This window comes from Solanum tuberosum, unplaced genomic scaffold (assembly GCF_000226075.1).
Source record: "Solanum tuberosum cultivar DM 1-3 516 R44 unplaced genomic scaffold, SolTub_3.0 scf00226, whole genome shotgun sequence".
NCBI lineage: Eukaryota > Viridiplantae > Streptophyta > Magnoliopsida > Solanales > Solanaceae > Solanum > Solanum tuberosum.
Window position 1 is genome coordinate 853,500 of NW_006239155.1, and position 20,646 is coordinate 874,145.

The 20,646-nt window shown below is 31.6% G+C and overlaps 4 protein-coding genes across 5 annotated transcripts in view; all 4 read left to right on the forward strand.

The window, feature by feature from the left end:
* The first annotated feature begins 1,523 nt into the window (after positions 1-1,523).
* On the forward strand, positions 1,524-1,898 carry LOC107062451 (uncharacterized). Its single transcript, XM_015313105.1, has one exon. The coding sequence runs from the start codon at positions 1,524-1,526 to the stop codon at positions 1,896-1,898; it is 375 nt and encodes a 124-aa protein (XP_015168591.1).
* Positions 1,899-2,565: 667 nt separating this feature from the next.
* Positions 2,566-12,665, forward strand: LOC102592829 (serine carboxypeptidase-like 12). 2 transcript variants are annotated; one of them, XM_015313130.1, is made up of 14 exons: positions 2,566-2,720; positions 2,811-2,956; positions 3,079-3,155; positions 3,238-3,360; positions 3,425-3,527; positions 3,609-3,646; positions 3,726-3,824; positions 3,896-3,982; positions 4,059-4,184; positions 4,288-4,359; positions 11,764-11,882; positions 11,973-12,086; positions 12,213-12,258; positions 12,357-12,665. In XM_015313130.1, the coding sequence occupies exons 1-14, from the start codon at positions 2,584-2,586 to the stop codon at positions 12,438-12,440; spliced, it is 1,371 nt and encodes a 456-aa protein (XP_015168616.1). In that variant the 5' UTR covers positions 2,566-2,583; the 3' UTR covers positions 12,441-12,665. The 2 variants fall into 2 exon arrangements, with proteins under 2 accessions (XP_015168616.1, XP_015168617.1); XM_015313131.1 differs by lacking the exons at positions 11,764-11,882; positions 11,973-12,086; positions 12,213-12,258; positions 12,357-12,665 and adding exons at positions 5,582-5,700; positions 5,826-5,939; positions 6,053-6,098; positions 6,198-6,523.
* A 2,671-nt stretch (positions 12,666-15,336) lies between these two features.
* Positions 15,337-20,646, forward strand: part of LOC107062459 (serine carboxypeptidase-like 17) — a 22,625-nt gene continuing 17,315 nt past the window's right edge. Inside the window, exon 1 of the mRNA XM_015313129.1 lies at positions 15,337-15,601. Within this exon, the coding sequence (XP_015168615.1) occupies positions 15,465-15,601 (137 nt within the window). The 5' untranslated portion in view covers positions 15,337-15,464. The remainder of the gene's footprint in view (positions 15,602-20,646) is intronic.
* Positions 15,735-20,646, forward strand: part of LOC102593169 (serine carboxypeptidase-like 11) — a 15,059-nt gene continuing 10,147 nt past the window's right edge. The window contains exon 1 of the mRNA XM_015313132.1: positions 15,735-15,818. The gene's annotated coding sequence lies outside the window, so the exon portion shown is untranslated. The remainder of the gene's footprint in view (positions 15,819-20,646) is intronic.

Below are 20,646 nucleotides of genomic sequence, written 5' to 3' on the forward strand. Positions count from 1 at the left end.
TGTTTGTTGAGTTCATTGAAGTAATGCAATTTTTATTGTCATTATTGATGAATATTGTTTCTTTTTATTTTGGAAGGAATTAATCCAAACTTTGAGCTAATATGAGTGATTTTTTATTTTTTTTAAAAAGTATGACTGAATTAAATTTTTTAAGAAAATTAATTTTTTTTGTGGACTTTAAATGATATTTTTCGTTCCATTATTTTCGTTTCTGTTTATATTTTGATTGCAGAAATAACATAATACTTCAGCATATGTAAAATAGTCAAACAATAATAAACCGTTAAATAAAAGAAAGGATAAAAAGATACAAGTTGCAAATATAGTCAGTTTTTTTTCCCTTCAAACTTTACTATATTTATTTTTATTTCATTTCACAAAATATCTAATTTTGACGTAAGATACCATTTTCCTTACCTAATTCAACAATTTAAGACACCAACCAATTCAATCATGTGAACTGTATTCCATAATTTCAAGCTACTCAATAGGAACATCTGAAAATTGAGCTAAAATTGATGAGAACGCTGAATCATTAGGTAGACTTAATTGGACATAACGAGAACAATTCAACCAACAAACGTTACGATAGACAGAGTAGTAAGTGCTTCTTCATTTTTAACTAGAAATTTTGAGTTTGAATTTTCATGTGTACGAAGTCTTCTTTGTTAGAGAACGTTTTACCTCCAATATGAAACTTTTCTACGTATATCTAAATTTAATCAGACTCCATTGCTCTAATATGAATATTGGACATTGGATATGGTGGAATGGTAAGTACTCCTCCATTCTTAACTAAAGATCTCGAATTTAAGTGTTCATATGTACGAAGTCGCCTGTGTTAGGAGCGTTTTATCCCTAATATGAAACTTTCCGACGTATATCCAGATTTAATCACACTCTCATATGAATATCGGACATTGAATATGAATTAAAAAACAAGAACAATTGAGCCAACAAGAGTTATGATGGAGTGATAAGTATTTCTTTATCCTAAACTAGAAGTCTTGGATTTAAGTTTTCATGTGTACGAAGTCACCTTTATTAAGAAACATTTTACCCCAATATGAATATCGGACAAGAAACAAGAACAATTCAATGCTATAGTCCTGTCAACAATGTGTAGCCAAATTTTATTCTGGACGCGTCAATTCTTATCCTTTATTAGTTATAATTATTATAATATAATGTAATATAAATAAATATATTTCATTAATACACCTTTATAATTACTAACGTGTACCGTACATTATTATATAATTCTTATCCGGTGGGCTATTGAATAAGTCCAAAGTCTAAACCAAGACTTAATTTGTCATATTTAAATACTTTTCCTACAAGAACTTTTTAAAATATAAGCACCACAAATATAACTCATCATAATATCTCAAAACAGAGCAAAAACAGAGCAAAACAGAGCAAAAATGAAGAACAAAGGGAGTCATGGTCAAAACAGATTTATTCGAATTCTCGCATTACCATGGAAGGCATTAATAAAAGCGCGAGATTGTTACGTAGGTACAATGACGAATTACGCAGTTGTAAATCCTCGGAGTTTGCCTAAGAGTTACAGTGTAACATCATCTACGAGGTCTGATAACAGCGAAGATTTTAGAGAACTTGTTAGAGCAGCGTCCGCGAGGAGTATGGGAGAGAATTTTGAGCTGAATTTATTGATACAGCAACAAATTCGACAGCAATTGCAACAACAAATGCCGTCAAGGAGATCAGTACCGAGGAGTGTTAGTGTTGGTATGGGAAGAATTGATGAAGACAAGCCATTTGTTTTAGGAGGTCAAGAAGAAGATGTTTCGATTATGTTAATGAAAAATGATTTGAAGTATCCTAGGAGTAGAAGTCATGCTGTTTCAAAGACTAGTAATGTTCATGTCTTTTGATCGCAATTTATGTAGTATAGTTGGAATTTCGAGAGTGAATCAAGTGTTTCATTGATCCAAATTTATCTTTTGAATATTTTAAGTTGTTGATTATTTTATTTGGAAAAACTTAGAGTTTCAATATCTGAATTTATGAAAAATTTAGATCTCGAAATAGTAATTGTGCAATGTATTTTTTTTTCCGAAGATAGGTATGAAAATGGAAGTACTGGTGTTTGTTTAATAGGAATGTGTTGATTGTTAATTAAGGTATCAATTTTCACACTTTATGAAATCAACATAAAAGGTGTAATTGGTCTCTTTATATGATCTTTGAAATTAGCTTTCGAGGCTGAATTAGGTCGATACTGAGGAATATTGATGAGTCACACATCGACGATGGAGGTGTAATTTGGTATCTTTATATAGTCTAGAACAATTTTCGCCATATGAATTAACTTTTCGAACTAAGGGTTGAATAGAGATGGGCAAAACTATGGCAAATAGGGAGGCTTTAGGGAGCCCATTTTTTGGACAAATCATCACGTGTACCTTGCTACACCATATATACATATAGTACAATCAAATGATATATAGTATAGGGACTGTGTTCCCCAACTACTTTATCAATTTTATTTATATAGATATGATATGATATGATGACTTAATATAACTTTAAGAAAAAAATTATAGTATAGTATGTTGGATGAAAAATATGGCAAAAATACAACTATGCTATTATTTGTTTTTACTTCTTGTTGTAGCAGAGCATGCAGCAGCTGGTTCACAAGTGAAGTTTCTTCCAGGTTTTCAAGGACCACTTCCTTTTCAACTCGAAACTGGGTGAGAAATTGGCCACAGATAAATATTATAAACTGTTTGGACATTGAATTGTTACAATTTTCCGAAAATGTAATAGACTGGTGTTTTTAGGTATGTTGGAGTTGGTGATTCAGAAGATGTGCAATTATTCTATTATTTTACAGAGTCGGAGACTGATCCAGACTCCGACCCTCTTATGCTTTGGATCACTGGAGGCCCTGGTTGCTCTGCTTTATCTGGCCTTCTCTATGAGATAGGTATGTCATATTAATGCGCTCAAGTCACTTATAAGGTAATTACAAATAAACGTTTATTAAGTATTAACCTAGCAAGTAAAAATTGTTACACTTTGTTAACCTTTTGAACTATGAATATGAAGGACCAATAACATTTGAAGCAGTAGAATACAATGGGAGTTTTCCTAAAATGATACTAAATCCCTACTCATGGACAAAGGTGAAAGTATTTGATTATGAAATTGTACTTTGTAATGTAGCACAAAATTCAAAAATGTTAAAAAGTATCATGGAAATTTTAGGTGTCAAGTATTATTTTCTTAGACTTACCGGTGGGAACTGGATTTTCCTACGCGACAACTCCAGCAGCTCGACAATCATCTGATTTACAAGCGAGTGATCATGCATATCAGTTCCTTCGCAAGGTAATTATTAGAACTTCAGAAGAAAATAACGTAACTACGTACCCTGCTAATATGATTTTTGCAGTGGTTTGTCGATCATCCAGAATTCTTAAAGAATCCATTTTATGTTGGTGGAGATTCATATTCAGGCATTGTTGTTCCCATCATTACTCAAATCATAGCAATTAGTAAGACTCCAACAATTGCAAATTATGCTTTCATGTTTTAGTACTATGCTCTCATAGTTTGTTGGCCTTGTGATAATGTAGAGAATGAAATGGAAGTTGAACCATTTATTAATCTTAAGGTTTGTCCATTTTCTTACCAACTCATAACACAAATGGTTAAAGATACACAAAATGGATGACGCTATTATATGATTTCAGGGATATTTACTCGGAAATCCATGGACTTTTGAAGGTGAAGACAATTATAGAATTCCATTTGCTTATGGAATGGGACTTATTTCTGAAGAACTCTATGAGGTTGGCTTTTCTTTAGTTATGTGTTTTCATTAACTTTACTTAAAAGTAATTGGCTTATTTTTCTCAAACAGTCCTTTAAGTCCAATTGTAAAGGAGAGTACCTCAATATAAATCCAAGCAATAAACTGTGTTTGCAAGATGTTCAAACTTTTATTGAGGTTGGTGATTGATCTATTTTAAATAAAACATTAAATATCACCTGACTTGGTATTAAAATACTGACCTTAAATGCAGCTTCTTCAAGGAATTGATGTTGTCAATATTTTGGAGCCCAATTGTGGGTTTACTTCACCAAGGCCACACTTACTGTTTGGCCAAAGAAGATCTCTTGATGAAAAGTTTCATCAACTTAAATGTCGCGTGAGTATTTATCGTTCCATCCACAATTATTATTTTTAGACAATTGATTTTTGTATGATCTGTTATATCGCTTACAAGAATTTACCACTTGCAATTGCTTTAGAATGATTTGTACAAATTTTCTTATCAATGGACTGATGATGGTCAAGTTAGAGACGCCCTCAACATCCGGAAGGTATTACACAAAACTAAAGAGGAAATGATCAAAATGGTCCTTCATGTATATGAGTTGCTTTATTTTGGTCCTTAATATATTCTAGGCGATTGAAATAGTCTTTCATGTATGACAAAATATATTCAATTTGATCCTTTACCCAAAACTTAACAAATTTGTCCCAAAAAATGTTAAATATAACGGTGGACCCCACATAATTTACAAATCCACTATTTTTCTCTTCTTAATTTATTACTTCAAAATCTAATACTATTTTATCAAGAACAAATGCAATACCAGCCATATTAGCATTTACAATCACAAGACAGAACCAGCACAACATAGCATAACTTCACACAAAGAAGAACCCAAACTCATACACTGAATCTTGTCCCGTTCATCAATCGCAGAGCCACATCAGGAATGAATACACAAGTTACATAGCTACTTCAGTCAGAAATACCAAAAAATAAAATCTAGTAGAACCCACTTATCAACAACCAAACAAGGACAATACCAAAAATTCACAGCAATAGCCCCAATAACATGAAATTCAAGAACCCCAATACACAAAGTAAAACTTGTTCTAGCTTACCCACCAAAAAATCTCCACCATCCCACATGTTGACCTTTCTGGAGATTAATCACTCCAGACAATTTTTTTTAAAATAAACAATAAACAAAAGAGGATTATAACCAAAGGAAAGAGATATCAATAGATTAACAAAAGCAATTATGTATATAGAAAGTACCAAGAACAACGTAAATGCAAATATTATACCATTCAATTCCTAGATTATACAATTAACTTAATTTTCTATCTTGGTTACGTTCTACCGACAAATGAAATTCTTGATGATCCATTTCATTCAACCTTTTTACAATAATTATGTGGTTAGATATTAGAGAAAATGGTGTTAGAATTCGTGAAACTCTTTCTTTGAGCTAATAAAGATAGTAAAAATGGTGGATTTTGTAAGTTATGTGGCCCCACAGTTATATTTAATAGTTTTTGGGGATAAATTGTTAAGTTTAGGGTAAAAGACTAAATTGAACACATTTTGTTATACATGAAAGACTATTTCAATCACCTAAAATATATTAAGGATCAAAATAAAGTAACCTCAATACATCAAGAACCATTTTGATCATTTTCTCCAAAACTAAATGAGTTTAAGTTATTTTCTTATTGTCAATGCATAGAACTTAAACCCAGACTAACAACATATTCATTCGGTAACAGGGGAGTATCGGAAAATGGGAGAGATGTGCAAGTAATTTGCAATACAATAGGATGGTCATGAGTAGCATACCATATCATAAAAACCTCAGTAGTAAAGGTTACAGATCTCTTATATACAGGTTCACGATAAATATTACTAATTGTGTTTATATACAACATTAGAATAATTAACTACAAATACAAATAATTAAAGTTTATCTCTGTGAAACTAACAAGTTCTCTAATGTTCAATTGAATTGAGCAGTGGAGATCATGACATTGTTGTTACTTTCCGATCAACTCAAGCATGGATAAAATCTCTTAACTACTCAATTGTCGATGATTGGCGAGCTTGGACTGTTGACAATCAAGTTGCCGGGTTAGTTTTTGATGAAAGATGTACATTGAAATTCGCGTGCCTACATTAGTTAGAAAATTTGTCAAGTGTATAGATGTTAAACTCTTTTTTTTTTTTTTATCGTACGATTTCAGTTACACAAGAAGTTACTCAAATCAGATGACATTTGCCACAGTGAAGGCAAGGAAACTATTCTCCCAATCTATTTTTTTCAACTTTCTTTTCTTATTTTAAAAAAAATTGTGTTAAAATTGGTTTGTTAATTTTATTATTTAACAGGGAGCAGGGCATACTGCACCAGAGTATAAGCCTCGTGAATGTCTGGCCATGCTCACAAAGTGGATGTCTTACCAGCCTTTGTAATCAACAAATGTATTACAATTTTACGTTATCAATCTCAAGTCCGAACAAATAAAGAGGGTTGTTAAGAGTCAATAGAAAACAATTTTCTCTGCTGCATAAAAGTAAAGATAAGGTTGCGTAGATCTTGTCCTCCCCAATCACCTCCAAATGTTTGATAGAGTCAATTGTATTGAATTCAAATTGATACATCCTGTGTTATGTGTACGCAATACTATTTTGCCAAATGAATTTAAGTTTAATTTATCGTCAGTGTATATATTATCAATGCAATTTAATCAATTATGATAGATTAATACTATATTTTTTAGATTATCATATCAATCTTGTAATGAAAATTTATTTATTTTAGTACTACTTAATATGATAGTCAATATAAAAAAGGTAAACAACACAAATCTTACCAATGTAGGGTCTAATTATGTGCATTTTCATGAGTTCTCAAAATTAGTATTTGTGCCAAAAATATATACTCAGCAAAATTCTAGAAAGTTCTACTAAATATTTAAGATATTTTTTGTACCTCCAAAAATCAATATTAATTTTTCACACATATCATATCATTTCATATATAATTAAAAGTGATGTAAGCTAGTCAAGGAACCCGAAATTTTTTACAATGATAGAGGCACAACCAACAATAGTTGTCTGATCCTCCATTGATTAGTTAACACTGGAATAATGGGTCCACTTCTTTACCTCTTTACCATCTCCCTCCTACTCACCCCTCTTTTCTTTCATTTTTTTTACTCCTAATAAATATTTTTTTACTCCATTTTCTTAAGATGTTGATAGATTGAATAAAAATATTAATAAATATCTCTTTTTTATGACAATAACTAAAAACGTTTTTAGGACGGAGTATTAAAAGTACTCATATCCTTCAATATTTTTAAGGCTAAATGGTCTGGTGGACCCTTATACATGTACCCGTTTGTATTGTGAACCCTTCTACTTATTCCTTTGTCATCTGAACCCCCGAACTCATTTAAACTCAACATGTTGAACCCTTTCAACACATCGTGACTCTCAATCGCGTTGATATCACATTCCATGTAAGATAAATTTTGCCACATCATTTTTTATTTTTTATAATAATTTCTTTTTGGACCAAAATCATAAAGTTTTGATTCAAACTTTACAAAAACAAATTAATTATTCTTCTAAATTAAAAATTTGGGTCTCCCTACATCAGCCATTTTCACTGTGAAAAGGCCCAATCGCCGGAGAAATTCGCCGCTACCACCACTCGTCTTGCCGGCGAGACCACAAATACTCTCTCCCTCATCTGTCTCCGTCTTCGTCGCACACTTTCACCATTTTTCTTATCTCATCCTTCTCCAACCTCCACAAATCCAAAAACCATAAGCCGCCGCACCAACTCATTGCCCCTCACCAGCCTCGTTCCCCTCTCCACCGTCTTCATTTTTCCGTACCAGCGACGACTCCTGCGAACCACCAGGGACCCCCTATGCTCTCCATCCTTTCTGGCGTACCAGAAGGCAAGAAAATTCTTCGCTGCCTCCGGTGTACTAGCATACTCCTCGCCGCCTCTGATGTACCAAACCAACTAAAGAAGATGAAAGAAAGAAAAAAAGAGGGTTGGAAAAAAATGGAGATGGCTGAAAAAAGTGGGTCATTTGGTGAAGAAGAAGGGTTTCAATTTTCTTTTTTATGTTTATTATTTTACTCTTTTAATTTAAATATTTTTTAAAATTTATATATGATGTTCACTTGCCTTAATAGGCATGTGGTCTCACTCTCTTGTCAACTCAACCATATTAATGCCACATAAGCATGGTCAATGGTCAGAGGGGTTTGATATATTGTGTTATATTAAGTGTAAGGGTTCAGATGACAAAGGGTTAGGTAAAAGGGTTCACAATACAAACGGGTACAAGTATAGGTATCCACCAGACCATTTTGCCTATTTTTAATAATATCAACTTAACTCAAAAAAATTTAGTGTTTTCCCAATTACTGGCATCTAAAAAAAATTAATTCAAATTTAGTTTTCCATAAGTTTTTTTAATTTTGTTTTAGTTCATATATTTATAGTCATTTTCTTAACAGAGATTATCAGTTATTTTTCTTAATTTTAGTTATAATTTTTTAAAATACTTAATAGAAAAATGCTGGGAAATATATCTTATAAGCGAATGTACGTAAAGATACAAAAAATGAATTTTAGTATATTATGACGGAATGATATTATTATAATAATAATAATAATAATATAATGAGTAGTTCATTTAAAATTATATGAAACCTATTGATTCTTGAAGAATAAATTAAGCATTGCAAGCTTTAATTCAAAAGACTTAAATTTCGCTCTGTGACCCGCCTCACCTGTATAAATTTTCTTAAAACGTTTATGATTCCGTCACTCCTTGTTCTGTTCTGCCCCGTTGTCATTTTTATTTTTAAATATGGTATGGTGTAAGAAAAAGTATGTACAATTTTAAATAAGATCAGAAATCAAAACAAAAATAATTTTATCTAATCAATTTACATGCTAAAGTAAAATAGTTTGTATTTTGAGTTAATTTGATTATGTCAAATATATTGAAAAATAAGTTTATTTTTAATATTAACAATTTTATAAGTGTTTAAGTTATTTTAACTGAAAACTATATTTTTTAATTAAATGTATTAATTAATTAATTATTGAGAATTGGATATTTATTAGGAGTGAAAAAATAAGAAAATGAAAGAAAAGAGAGGTGAGTAGGAGAGAGATGGTAAAGAGTTGAAGAAGTGAACCCATTATCCAAGTGTCAACTAATCAATAGAGGGCCTAACAACTATTGTTGATTGTGCTTCTACCATTGTAAAACTTTTTGGAGTCCTTGACTAGTTTACATCACTTTTAATTATATATGATATATGATATGATATGTGTGAAAAATTAAAATTAATTTATAGGAGGTACAAAAAATATCTTAAATACTTAGTAGAATTTTCTAGAATTTTGTAGAGTGTATATCTTTGATATTTATACTTAAGAAAAATCTAGATGTTATAAATAATTAGATATTTATAATAAAGTATATAAATATCTAGATTCTTGTTATCTAGATATTTCTTTAGATGTATCTAGAATAATTTCTACAAGCATAACAAAGACAATTAAAGAGTCTTCCTTCGTAACAAAGTTCTTTTATCCAAATTCTTCCTTTTCTTCTCTAGCTTCATCTTTTTTAGTTGAATCTTTCGATCTTCGTCAACGATCTTGGGCTAACAGAAGGTTGCCCGATTATATTTTTCTTCGGCTATTCTCTACAGCATGAGGATTAACTTTTAGAAAACTCTGTTAAATGAAAAATATGGCAAAAACAGAGCTATGCTACTGCTTATTTTTACTTCGTGTTGTAGCAGAGCACGCAACAGCTGGTTCAACAGTAAAGTTTCTTCCTGGTTTTCAGGGACAACTTCCTTTTGAACTCGAAACTGGGTGAGAAACTGGACACCGATATTTTTCACTTTTTTTTTTCGAAAATTTGTAAGGACTTTGAATTGTTATAATTTTTCGGAAATTAATCGACTGATGTTTCCAGGTATGTTGGAGTTGGTGATTCAGAAAATGTGCAATTATTCTATTATTTTATAGAGTCGGAGTCTGAGCCAGACTCCGACCCTCTTATGCTTTGGATCACGGGAGGCCCTGGTTGCTCTGCTTTATCTGGCCTTATCTATGAGATAGGTACGTCATATGAGTTCAATTTTTAATGCGCTCAGGTCACTTATAAGATAATTACGAAATAAACGTTTATTAAGTATTAACCTAGCTTGTAAAAACTGTGTAACTAATAAGTCATTTTCTTAACTTTTTGAACTATGAATATGAAGGACCAATAACATTTGAGGCAGTTGAATACAATGGGAGTTTCCCTACAATGATCCTAAATCCCTACTCATGGACAAAGGTGAGAGTATTTGATTTTGAAACTGTACTCAGGGTGAGCTAGGTGGGGGTTCGGACAAACCTAATAACTTTTGATTGTCAGTTTAGTGGTAAGAAATGGACAGTGAAAATGCTTTCCACACTATCTGTTCTAAAATTTAGAACCTCCAACTCCTAATCCTGGTCCGCCTCTGATTGTACTATGTAATGTGCACAATTCAAAAATGTTAAAAAGTATCATGGTATTTTTAGGTGTCAAGTATTATTTTCTTAGACTTACCGGTGGGAACTGGATTTTCCTATGCGACAATTCCAGCAGCTCTACAATCATCTGATTTACAAGCGAGCGAGCATGCATATCAATTCCTTCACAAGGTAATTATTACTTAGTTTTAATTACGTGTTTGAGCTTCAAAAGGAAATAACTAGTACCCTGCTAATATAATTTTGCAGTGGTTTGTCGATCACCAAGAATTCTTAGAGAATCCATTTTATGTTGGTGGAGATTCATGTTCAGGCATGGTTGTTCCCGTCATTACTCAAATCATAGCAATTAGTAAGACTATATATTTGCCCTCTAACAATTACAGTTACTTGTTTTGGATTACACTTTGATGGTTTAGTACTATGCTCTCACATTTTGTTGGCCCTGTGATAATGCAGAAAATGAAATAATGGAAGTCAAACCATTTATTAATCTTAAGGTTTGTCATTTTTCGTACAGTAAACTGTAGAAAGATACACAAAATGGATGCCTATTATAACACAACTTCAAATAATTTCAGGGATATTTACTTGGAAATCCAACGACTTTTGAAGGTGAAGACAATTATAGAATTCCATTTGCTTATGGAATGGGACTTATTTCTGATGAACTCTATGAGGTTGGATTTTCTTTAGGTGTTATATTTGTACACTCTGATTAACTTTACTTACATTATTGGCTTACTTTTCTGAAACAGTCGTTGAAATCGAATTGTAATGGAGAGTATTTCAATATAAATCCAAGCAATGTACTGTGTTTGCAAGATGTTCAAACTTTTAACGAGGTTGGAATTGGATTGATCTATTTGAAATAAAATCAAAATATCATCTGTTTTATTTTTTTGATATTTGGCATCAAACAGGTGTTCATTAAAATACTGACCTTATATGCAGCTTCTTAAAGGAATTAATAATCCCCATATTTTGGAGCCCAAATGTAAGCTTTTTTCGCCAAGGCCACACCAATTGTTTGGCGAAAGAAGATCTCTTGATGAGAAGTTACATGAACTTAACAATCTTCCTGGACTAAAATGTCGCGTGAGTATTTGTCTTTCCATCTTCAATTATTATCTATATAATATTGCATTCTTTAGGCTATTGATTTTTGTATCTGCTAAATTGATTACAAGAATTTACAATGTGCAATTGCTTTAGAATAATTGGTACAAACATTCTTATCATTGGGCTGATGATGATCAAGTTAGAAACGCCCTCAACATCCGGAAGGTATGATAGCATTTTATAGATTCACTAGTTATTTACTTAATGTCAATGCGGAGAACTTAAATTCAGACTAACATATTCATTCGGTAACAGGGGACTATCGGAAAGTGGGAGAGATGTGCAAGTAATTTGCAATACCTAATGATGGTCACTAATAGCATACCATATCATGAGAACCTCAGTAGCAAAGGTTACAGATCTCTTATATACAGGTTGAGTTGAAATATTAATTGTGTTTACAACAAAATTGGAATAACTATGTGAAACTAACAACTTCTCTGATGTTTTATTGAATTGAGCAGTGGAGATCATGACAAGCTTGTTACTTTCCAATCAACTCAAGCATGGATAAAATCTCTTAACTACTCTGTTGTCGATGATTGGCGAGCTTGGACTGTTGACAATGAAGTTGCCGGGTTAGTTTTTGATGAAAGACGTACATTGTGGCCAACACCTTGAAATTCGCGTGCCTACATTAGTCAGAAAATCTGTCAGTGTATAGATGTTAAACTCTTTTTGTTTTTTCGATTGAACGATTTCAGTTACACAAGAAGTTACTCAAATCAGATGACATTTGCCACAGTGAAGGCAAGGAAACTATTCTCTCAATCTATTTTTTTCAACTTTCTTTTCTTAGTTTAAAAAAATTGTGTTAAAATTGGTTTGTTAATTTTATTATTTAACAGGGAGCAGGGCATACTGCACCAGAGTATAAGCCTCGTGAATGTCTGGCCATGCTCACAAGGTGGATGTCTTACCAGCCCCTGTGATCAACAAATGTATCACAACAGTTTAATGTGTAGGCTGGTTCACATTGTTGGTCTCGAGTTCGGATAAATAAAAAGAGGGTGGTCAAGAGTAGATCGGAAATAGTTTCTCTATCCCATAAAAGTGAAGATAGGGATAATAATGTTTACATATTAGACTTGTAATGAAAATTTATTTATTATAGTAGGTCTACTTAATATGATGATATAAGAAAAGGGTAAACAATAGAATTCCTACTAATTTAGGGTTTAATTACCCGTCTTCTTATGAGTTTTCAAAATTATCATTTATGTCAGATTTTGGTCACCAAATATATGTATCTTTTGATAGACGGATATATGGGGTCAAAATTAGGTGTATTTTTTCTTTCTAGATACACTGTATCCAAGTGAATGTGCGATACACTGATTCACTCTCTTGCTTTTCTCCTCTCTCACTATGTATTTGTATTTCAGAATGTATGTGGAATATATTTGATATTCCAGAATGTATATGGGATACACTGATTCTCTTGCTCGCCTTTCTTCCTATGTATATATATACTTCGGAGTGTATTTAGTAGCAAAATTAATTCAATATAAAATTACTTAAAAGTATAACAAGAATTAGTAAATATGATAGGAATATTTATATAATTATTTAGTTTTTCCACAAGAAATTTACTCAAATCTCATAGTGTCAAGAGGTAATTACATCATATCTCTACTCTTTTCCAAATTACAAAAATATCTTAAATTTGGTTGAACCGGAATACATCCCAAAACGTCCCGATACATCGCATCCTAGTTTCGGATACATCCTTCAACGTTTCGATACATCACGTCTCGATTTCGGATGCATCACTCAATGTTTTGATACATCGCGTACGTCCCGATATATCGTGTAAAGTGATGTATCCGAGAATAAAAGAGAATAAATTTTTTTATAGTTTTTTAAAATGGTAGAAAATTTTAAAAAATATAATAAAATAAATTATATATTTAGATAATCTTTCCAAAAATCTATTCATTGCCGACAAATAAAACTTAAAATCTTTCAAAATTATTAGATATCACAATGTCAATTAATTTTATTACTAGAAAAAGAGAAGCAATACATGTCAATTAGTACATGTTTATATTTTTATTAAGTATAAAACAATTTAACGTTTTCCTTTCCTACCAAAACACAATAGCAGCGTACCCTTTATGACTTCCCCAAAGTATCACGTGTAAAAAATACTGGCAAAGAAGATTTTTTTAAAAAATTATTTCATTGAATATGTTCTGAATATATACTAATAAGTTAAAAAAGAAAATTCAAAGTAAAGTAATTTAACTTTACTAACTATAACAATGAACTTATAATATTAATATTACTTTACTACATTAAATTAAAGTGGCTGAACTATATGTGAATGGCTACAAATGATCCAAAAATCAAACTTTTCACTTATAGAATAAATGATAGTACTTATTAATTGTCATTTCATAAAATTAGCATAAATGACATTACTTTTCCTATTTTACATCTGTGAGTTAATAGCCTTGAAAATATGCATTTGACCAACATTACGAATTATTTCACCAAGTCTTTTAATTCTTAGTCGATAGGGTAGGCTATAATAGAAAAAAGGGAAAAGGGTCATATTTACCCCTGTGCTATCCGAAATAGTTTAAATATGCCCTTCGTTATACTTTTGAGCCAAATATACCCTTACCATTATATTTTGGGTCAAATATACCCCTCATCCATTAAATATTTGAATCTCAATCTTAGAATAGACCGGTGGAGGGTTGAAATTGATTTGAAGGGCCCATATTTTCTTGTCTCAGCCAACACCCACCTACTTTCTTGCCCAAACCCATTTATAAATAAACAAAAGCACAACGAGTTGTTTTTAAAAAATATTTAGCTTCCTGCATTACATGAAAATTGGTTTATATAATTAATGTTTTCATTTATTTTGCCTATCAAAAATATAAAATATTGGAAAAAATGTTGCAAATTTTTTAAAAATAGTTTACTGTGTGTTGGTCTTAGAATTGAACTTTCTTATTGAATAAGCAAACAAAAGCACAATTCTTTCAACGAATTGTCTGGGTTTGATTCTAAAATTTGTGAAAGTTCAATTGATGTGGTTCTTGAAATTTGATTGATTTGGATTGACGCACTAAACATATAATGCACATTGAGGGGAGAAGTTGGAAACGAAATTGTTGGGTCTTTGACCTTCAAATTTGTGGCCGAATTACTTTTAAAGTTTGTGATAGGAAGTTGCTGTAAATCAATGGATTATTGAAAATCATTTGGAATATTCTTTTTTAAGCTGAGATTTTCTCTTGCTTAGTATGATTCAGCTGAATTTATTTTTAGGTTCTTTAAATTTGACAATGAGCTTGAAATTCTTTTAAAAAAAATTCTCCAGTTCTTCACCATAGACACTTGACTCATCAAAATTTCAATTAATTGTTGAGATTTGTAAGTGTCGTGTGTGCTCAGATGTTGAGAATCATCAACTTAGATGAATATGACATTACTCCTTTGTTGTCTGTTGATATGAGAAGTCTTAGTTGGGTTGGATTATGGGTTATTTTAGATGTTGTCTAGGACAAAAAGATATGGGTCCTTCAAGCTAATCACAACCCTTTCACTTTTCTATTTTAAGATTGGGATTCAAAGTTTTAACGGATGAGGGGTATATTTGGCCCAAAATATAATGGTAAGGATACATATTTGACCCAAAGTATAACGAATGACACATTTAAATTATTTTGGATAGTACAGGGCCCTTTTCCGTAGAAAAAATGGAGCAATAATTGGACTTTGATCTTGAATTTGTTTAGCTCATTTTCTTTCCTGCCAGACACACATTTAAGATGATTTATTATCATCAAATACTTATAATTTATTTTATATTATCATACAAAATCAAATCATAGAATTAACAAATTATGATAGAGGAAGTAATACTTATCTATTTATTGTCATATATTATATAATATATGACAAACTAAGCTTCAAGAAAACTCTGTTGTAGAAGAAATATGACAAAAACAGAGCTATGTTATTTATTTTTGGTTCTTGTTGTTGCAGAGCTTTGTTCAAGGCCTGCAATAGCTGGTTCTCCTGTGAAGTTTCTTCCAGGATTTAAAGGACCCCTTCCTTTTCAACTTGAAACTGGGTGAGGAATTATTAGAGTTATGTTTTTCAAGTGATTCACTTAAAACTCATATAATTGACTGGTGTTTCCAGGTATGTAGGAGTCGGTGATTCAGAAGATGTGCAATTATTCTATTATTTTATAGAGTCGGAGTCTGATCCAGACTCCGACCCTCTTATGCTTTGGATCACTGGAGGACCTGGTTGCTCTGCTCTATCTGGCCTTATCTATGAGATTGGTATGTATAGGCAACCTAGTAAAAATTTCAATTGAACATGTTAAGTTTCATTCATAGTGTAAAAAAATGTAATTAACCTTTGATTTACACCTCTTGATCATGCTTCAAGTTGTTTGATAAGAACGTATCACCAAAACTTAAAGATAATTACTATACAATAGTAGTTTGATGGACTCTTTTTGCATGGTGTATAAAGATGGATCTTGGGTCTAACTCAATCTCAAAAGCTAGCTCACGAGGTTGTCCAAGTCCATATAAGGAGACCGAATTTTCATCCCTTTTCCGATGTGGAAATTCTTAACATGGTAGACAAGATAAAGGAAGCAAGGCTGAGATGATCTAGACATGTGAAGAGGAGATGTACAGATGCTCTAATGAGGAGTTGTGAGGGGTTGGAAATATGGACATGATGAGAGGTAGAAGTAGGCCGAAGAAGTACTAAGGATAGTTGATTAGGGATGACATGTCTCATCTTCAACTTACTGAGGATATGACCTGAGAGAGGAGGGTATAGAAGTCGCGGATTAGGTAGAAGGTTAGTATATAGTACAACGTTGTCTCACTTTTTGCGGGATAAGCTTGGTGTTAGTGTGGAGCACCATGTTTGTCATATTACTAACTTTATTCTCATAGTTTCTTGTTCTTTGATTTTTGTTTCACATTACTTTATTAATGTTACTATTCTTTAAAATGCTCTCTATGCTGCTTTTCTTATTAGTTGTCATGTTTGCTTCAATGCATGTTTTCTTTTTCATAATTTACTACTCTTGAGCCAAAGGTCCATCAGAAACTATCTCTCTACCTTCACGAGATCATAGGGGTAAGGTCTGCATACATTCTACTATGTTCAGACCCCACTTGTGGAATTAAACTAGGTATGTTGTTGATCACGCTTCATCAAGCTAAATAAGAAAAATATTTTGGTTCAGATCATTGACAACTTGGATTAAAATATCACAAATAAAAGTATAATTAGTTGATTTGAATCCTAAAAGTTTCTGGCTTTTAACAAGCTATTAAGTTATACTTTCTAAACATTTGGAACTATGAATATGAAGGACCAATAACATTTGAGGCAGTGGAATACAATGGGAGTTTGCCTACAATGATACTGAATCCTTACTCATGGACAAAAGGTGAGAGTATTTGATACTGAAATTGTACTTTGTAATGTACATAAGGTTTGTGCACAATTCAAAAATGTTAAAAATATCATGGAAATTTTAGGTGGCAAGTATTATTTTCATAGATTTTACCGGTGGGCACTGGATTTTCCTACGCGACAACTCCAGCAGCTCTACAATCATCCGATTTACAAGCGACTGATCATGCATATCAGTTCCTTCGCAAGGTAATTATTACCTAGCTGTTTGAACTTCAAAAAAGGAATGAACTTTATTAACTATGTTCCCTGCTATAATATGATTATTTTTTGCAGTGGTTCGTTGATCATCCAGAATTCTTAAAGAATCCGTTTTATGTTGGTGGAGATTCATATTCAGGCAGGACTGTTCCCTTCCTTACTCAAATCATAGCAATTAGTAAGATTATATATGCCCTCCAGCAATTGTAGTTACTTTTTTTGGATCATGCTTTGTTGGTTTAGTACTATGCTCTCACATTTTGTTGGCCTTGTGATAATGCAGAGAATGAAATGGAAGTCGAACCATTTATTAATCTTAAGGTTGTCGTTTTTCTTACCAACACAACTCATAATGAAGTTGTTACAACACAAATGGTTAAAGATACGCAAAATGGATGACCTATATTATATATCTTCAAATAATTTCAGGGATATTTACTCGGTAATCCATCGACTTTTGAAGGCGAAGCGAATTATAAGATTCCATTTACTCATGGAATGGCACTTATTTCTGATGAACTCTATGAGGTAATTGGCTTTTCTTTAGTGTTATATTTTGTACACTGTGATTACATTTATTGGCTTAATTACTTTTCTGAAACAGTCCTTGAAGACCCATTGTAAAGGAGAATACCTTAATATAAATCCAAGTAATACACTGTGTTTCCAAGATGTTCAAACTTTTAAAGAGGTTGGATTCTATTTGAAGTAAAATTAAATATTATCTACTTGTTTTATTTGGGCATTAAAATACTGACCTTATATGAATGCAGCTTCTTAAAGGAATTAATGTTCCCTATATTTTGGAGCCCAAATGTGTGTTTGCTTCACCAAGGCCACACTTACTGCTTGGCCAAAGAAGATCTCTTGATGAAAAGTGTCATCAACTTAAATGTCGCGTGAGTATTCATCGTTCCATCTTCAAATGTTATTTACATAGAAATTTCATTCTTTAAGCTATTGATTTCTTGTATCTGTTTATAAACTCGCAATTGCTTTAGACTGATTGGTACAAACTTTCTTATCATTGGGCTGATGATGATCAAGTTAGAGACGCCCTCAACATCCGAAAGGTATGACACAAAACTAAATGAATTTAAGTTATTTTCTTATTGTCAATGCATAGAACGTTAAACTCAAACTAACATATTCATTCGGTAACAGGGGACTATTGGAAAATGGGAGAGATGTGCAAGAAATTTGCAATACGAAAATATGATCTTTAATAGCATACCATATCATGAAAACCTCAGTAGAAAAGGCTACAGATCTCTTATATACAGGTTGAGTTGAAATATTAATTGTGTTTACAATATTTGAATAACTACAAACAGAAATATACCAACTTCTCTATGTTTTTTTTTTTTTTTAATTGAGCAGTGGAGATCATGACATGAATGTTACCTTCCTATCAACTCAATCATGGATAAGATCCCTTAACTACTCAATTGTCGATGATTGGCGAGCTTGGACTGTTGACAATCAAGTTGCCGGGTTAGTTCTTGATGAAAGACGTACATTTTAAAATTATCGTACGTATATTAGTCATAAACTCTGTCAGTTTATAGATGTTAAACTCTTTTTTTTTCTTTTTTCGTTTGTTCGATTTCAGTTACACGAGAAGTTATTCAAATCAGATGACATTTGCCACAGTGAAGGCAAGAAAACCTTCTATCAATCTATTTTTTCACTTGGTTAGAAAAAATTGTCAAATTGTTAAAATTGGTTTGTTAATTTTATTATTTAACAGGGAGCAGGGCATACTGCACCAGAGTATAAGCCTCGTGAATGTCTGGCCATGCTCACAAGGTGGATGTCTTACCAGCCTTTGTAATCAATAAATGTATTACAATTGTTTAATCGTGTGAGCTCATTGTCAGTCTCAACTCTCAAGTCCAGATGAATAAAAAGAGGGTTGTCGAGTCAATAGGAAACAGTTTTCTCTACCTAATAAAGGCAGGGATAAGACTGCGTACATCTTGTCTTCTCAAGTCTCAGAAATTAAACAAAATTTGTCGTTTGGTCTACATTTTTATTTATTAATTATTATTTTTTATTAATGCACGTCAATGTCCAGTAACCTCGAAATGTTTGACAGAGTGAATGGTATGAATATCATGTTTGTTCTGAGTTACGTTTACGCAATATTATTTTCCCTAATGGATTTAAGTTTTACTTATCATTATATAATACTTATTAGTGTAATTTAAGCAACTATGATCGATTAATACTATATTTTTCAGACTATCATATTGGTTTTATTATGAAAATTTATTTATAATTGTAAATTTACTTAATCTGCTGATACAAAAATTTATACACCAACAATACATGAAACTTGAAATCTTTTCAAATAATTAGACATCACAATGTCAATTGATTCTGCTAGAAGAAGAGAAGCAATGATACATTTTCATTGGAAGAGAGGAAACAAAATTCTCAAGGACGAAATTCAAGATGATTACAAATTGGTACTTGCAAATCATCTTGAACACGTAATGTCCCTTTTGTCTCGTATTTTTTTTTTGATAAATATGAAAACAATCTTAAATTTGATGTGAATTTTTACTTTAATCTCCTGATTATTGATAGTCTTATAACACTCTTCAACTTGATTAAATAATATTACAACACCCCTCTTATGCCACGTGTAATCCACCCATGTGTGTACTAATATAGTAAAATAAAATAGAAAAAACTATTACTATTTAAAAGGTCTTCTTAAATTATTAAATTCATAGGATTTAACTATTAAATATTTATTTTATTATATATATTTATGTGTATGTCATATCAATAGAAAATACCACATATATGATACATGTTTGGGTGGATAAGATGTGACATAAAAATGGGTGTTTTTAAGATTGTCAATAGTTGAGAGATTAATGTAATAATTCACGTCAAATTTAAGGGCATTTTTTTTTCTTTCAAATTTAGGCAACACTCTTCCTTTTTAATTCGTTCTAAGAATAGTGATACACGTCAATATATTTTTAATTAGTAATAATTTAACTTTACGTTTTTTTAATTTATACTTAAGATGTGTTCGATATTGTGAAACATATCTTTTAATCTTTTCATGTTCTAATAAAAAAAAATTAGAAAAATATTTTCTTGAAAATAAATTGCTTGATGGAACACAAGAAAATATGTAGATTACCTACTTATTTATTTAGACTAGATAATATTTTTTAAGAAAATATTTCCCATGGAAAAGATTTACATCCCAGAACATATATATTCTCTGACAATATAGATTATTATTTTTAACAATATTTTGTATAAAAAAATGTTAGTTGGAAGGTGATTGTTATTTCTAAGAAAATTTCAAAAACTAAATCGAGATGCAAAAGAATTCATCTATCTTGTATTCTCTACTCCCTAAATTAGCTTAATTAAATTTAATTTTTTTAAAAAAAAGATTTTTTGACTTTTTATCGGGGCGGGGGGGGGGGGGGGGGG

Coding starts and splice junctions, on each gene's coding strand:
- LOC102592829 (XM_015313130.1), top strand. CDS start 2,584: ATGAAAAATATGGCAAAAATACAACTATGCTATTATTTGTTTTTACTT. Junction 2,957..3,078: donor TGGCCTTCTCTATGAGATAG/GTATGTCATATT, acceptor ATGAATATGAAG/GACCAATAACATTTGAAGCA. Junction 3,528..3,608: donor TACTCAAATCATAGCAATTA/GTAAGACTCCAA, acceptor GTGATAATGTAG/AGAATGAAATGGAAGTTGAA.
- LOC107062451 (XM_015313105.1), top strand. CDS start 1,524: ATGACGAATTACGCAGTTGTAAATCCTCGGAGTTTGCCTAAGAGTTAC.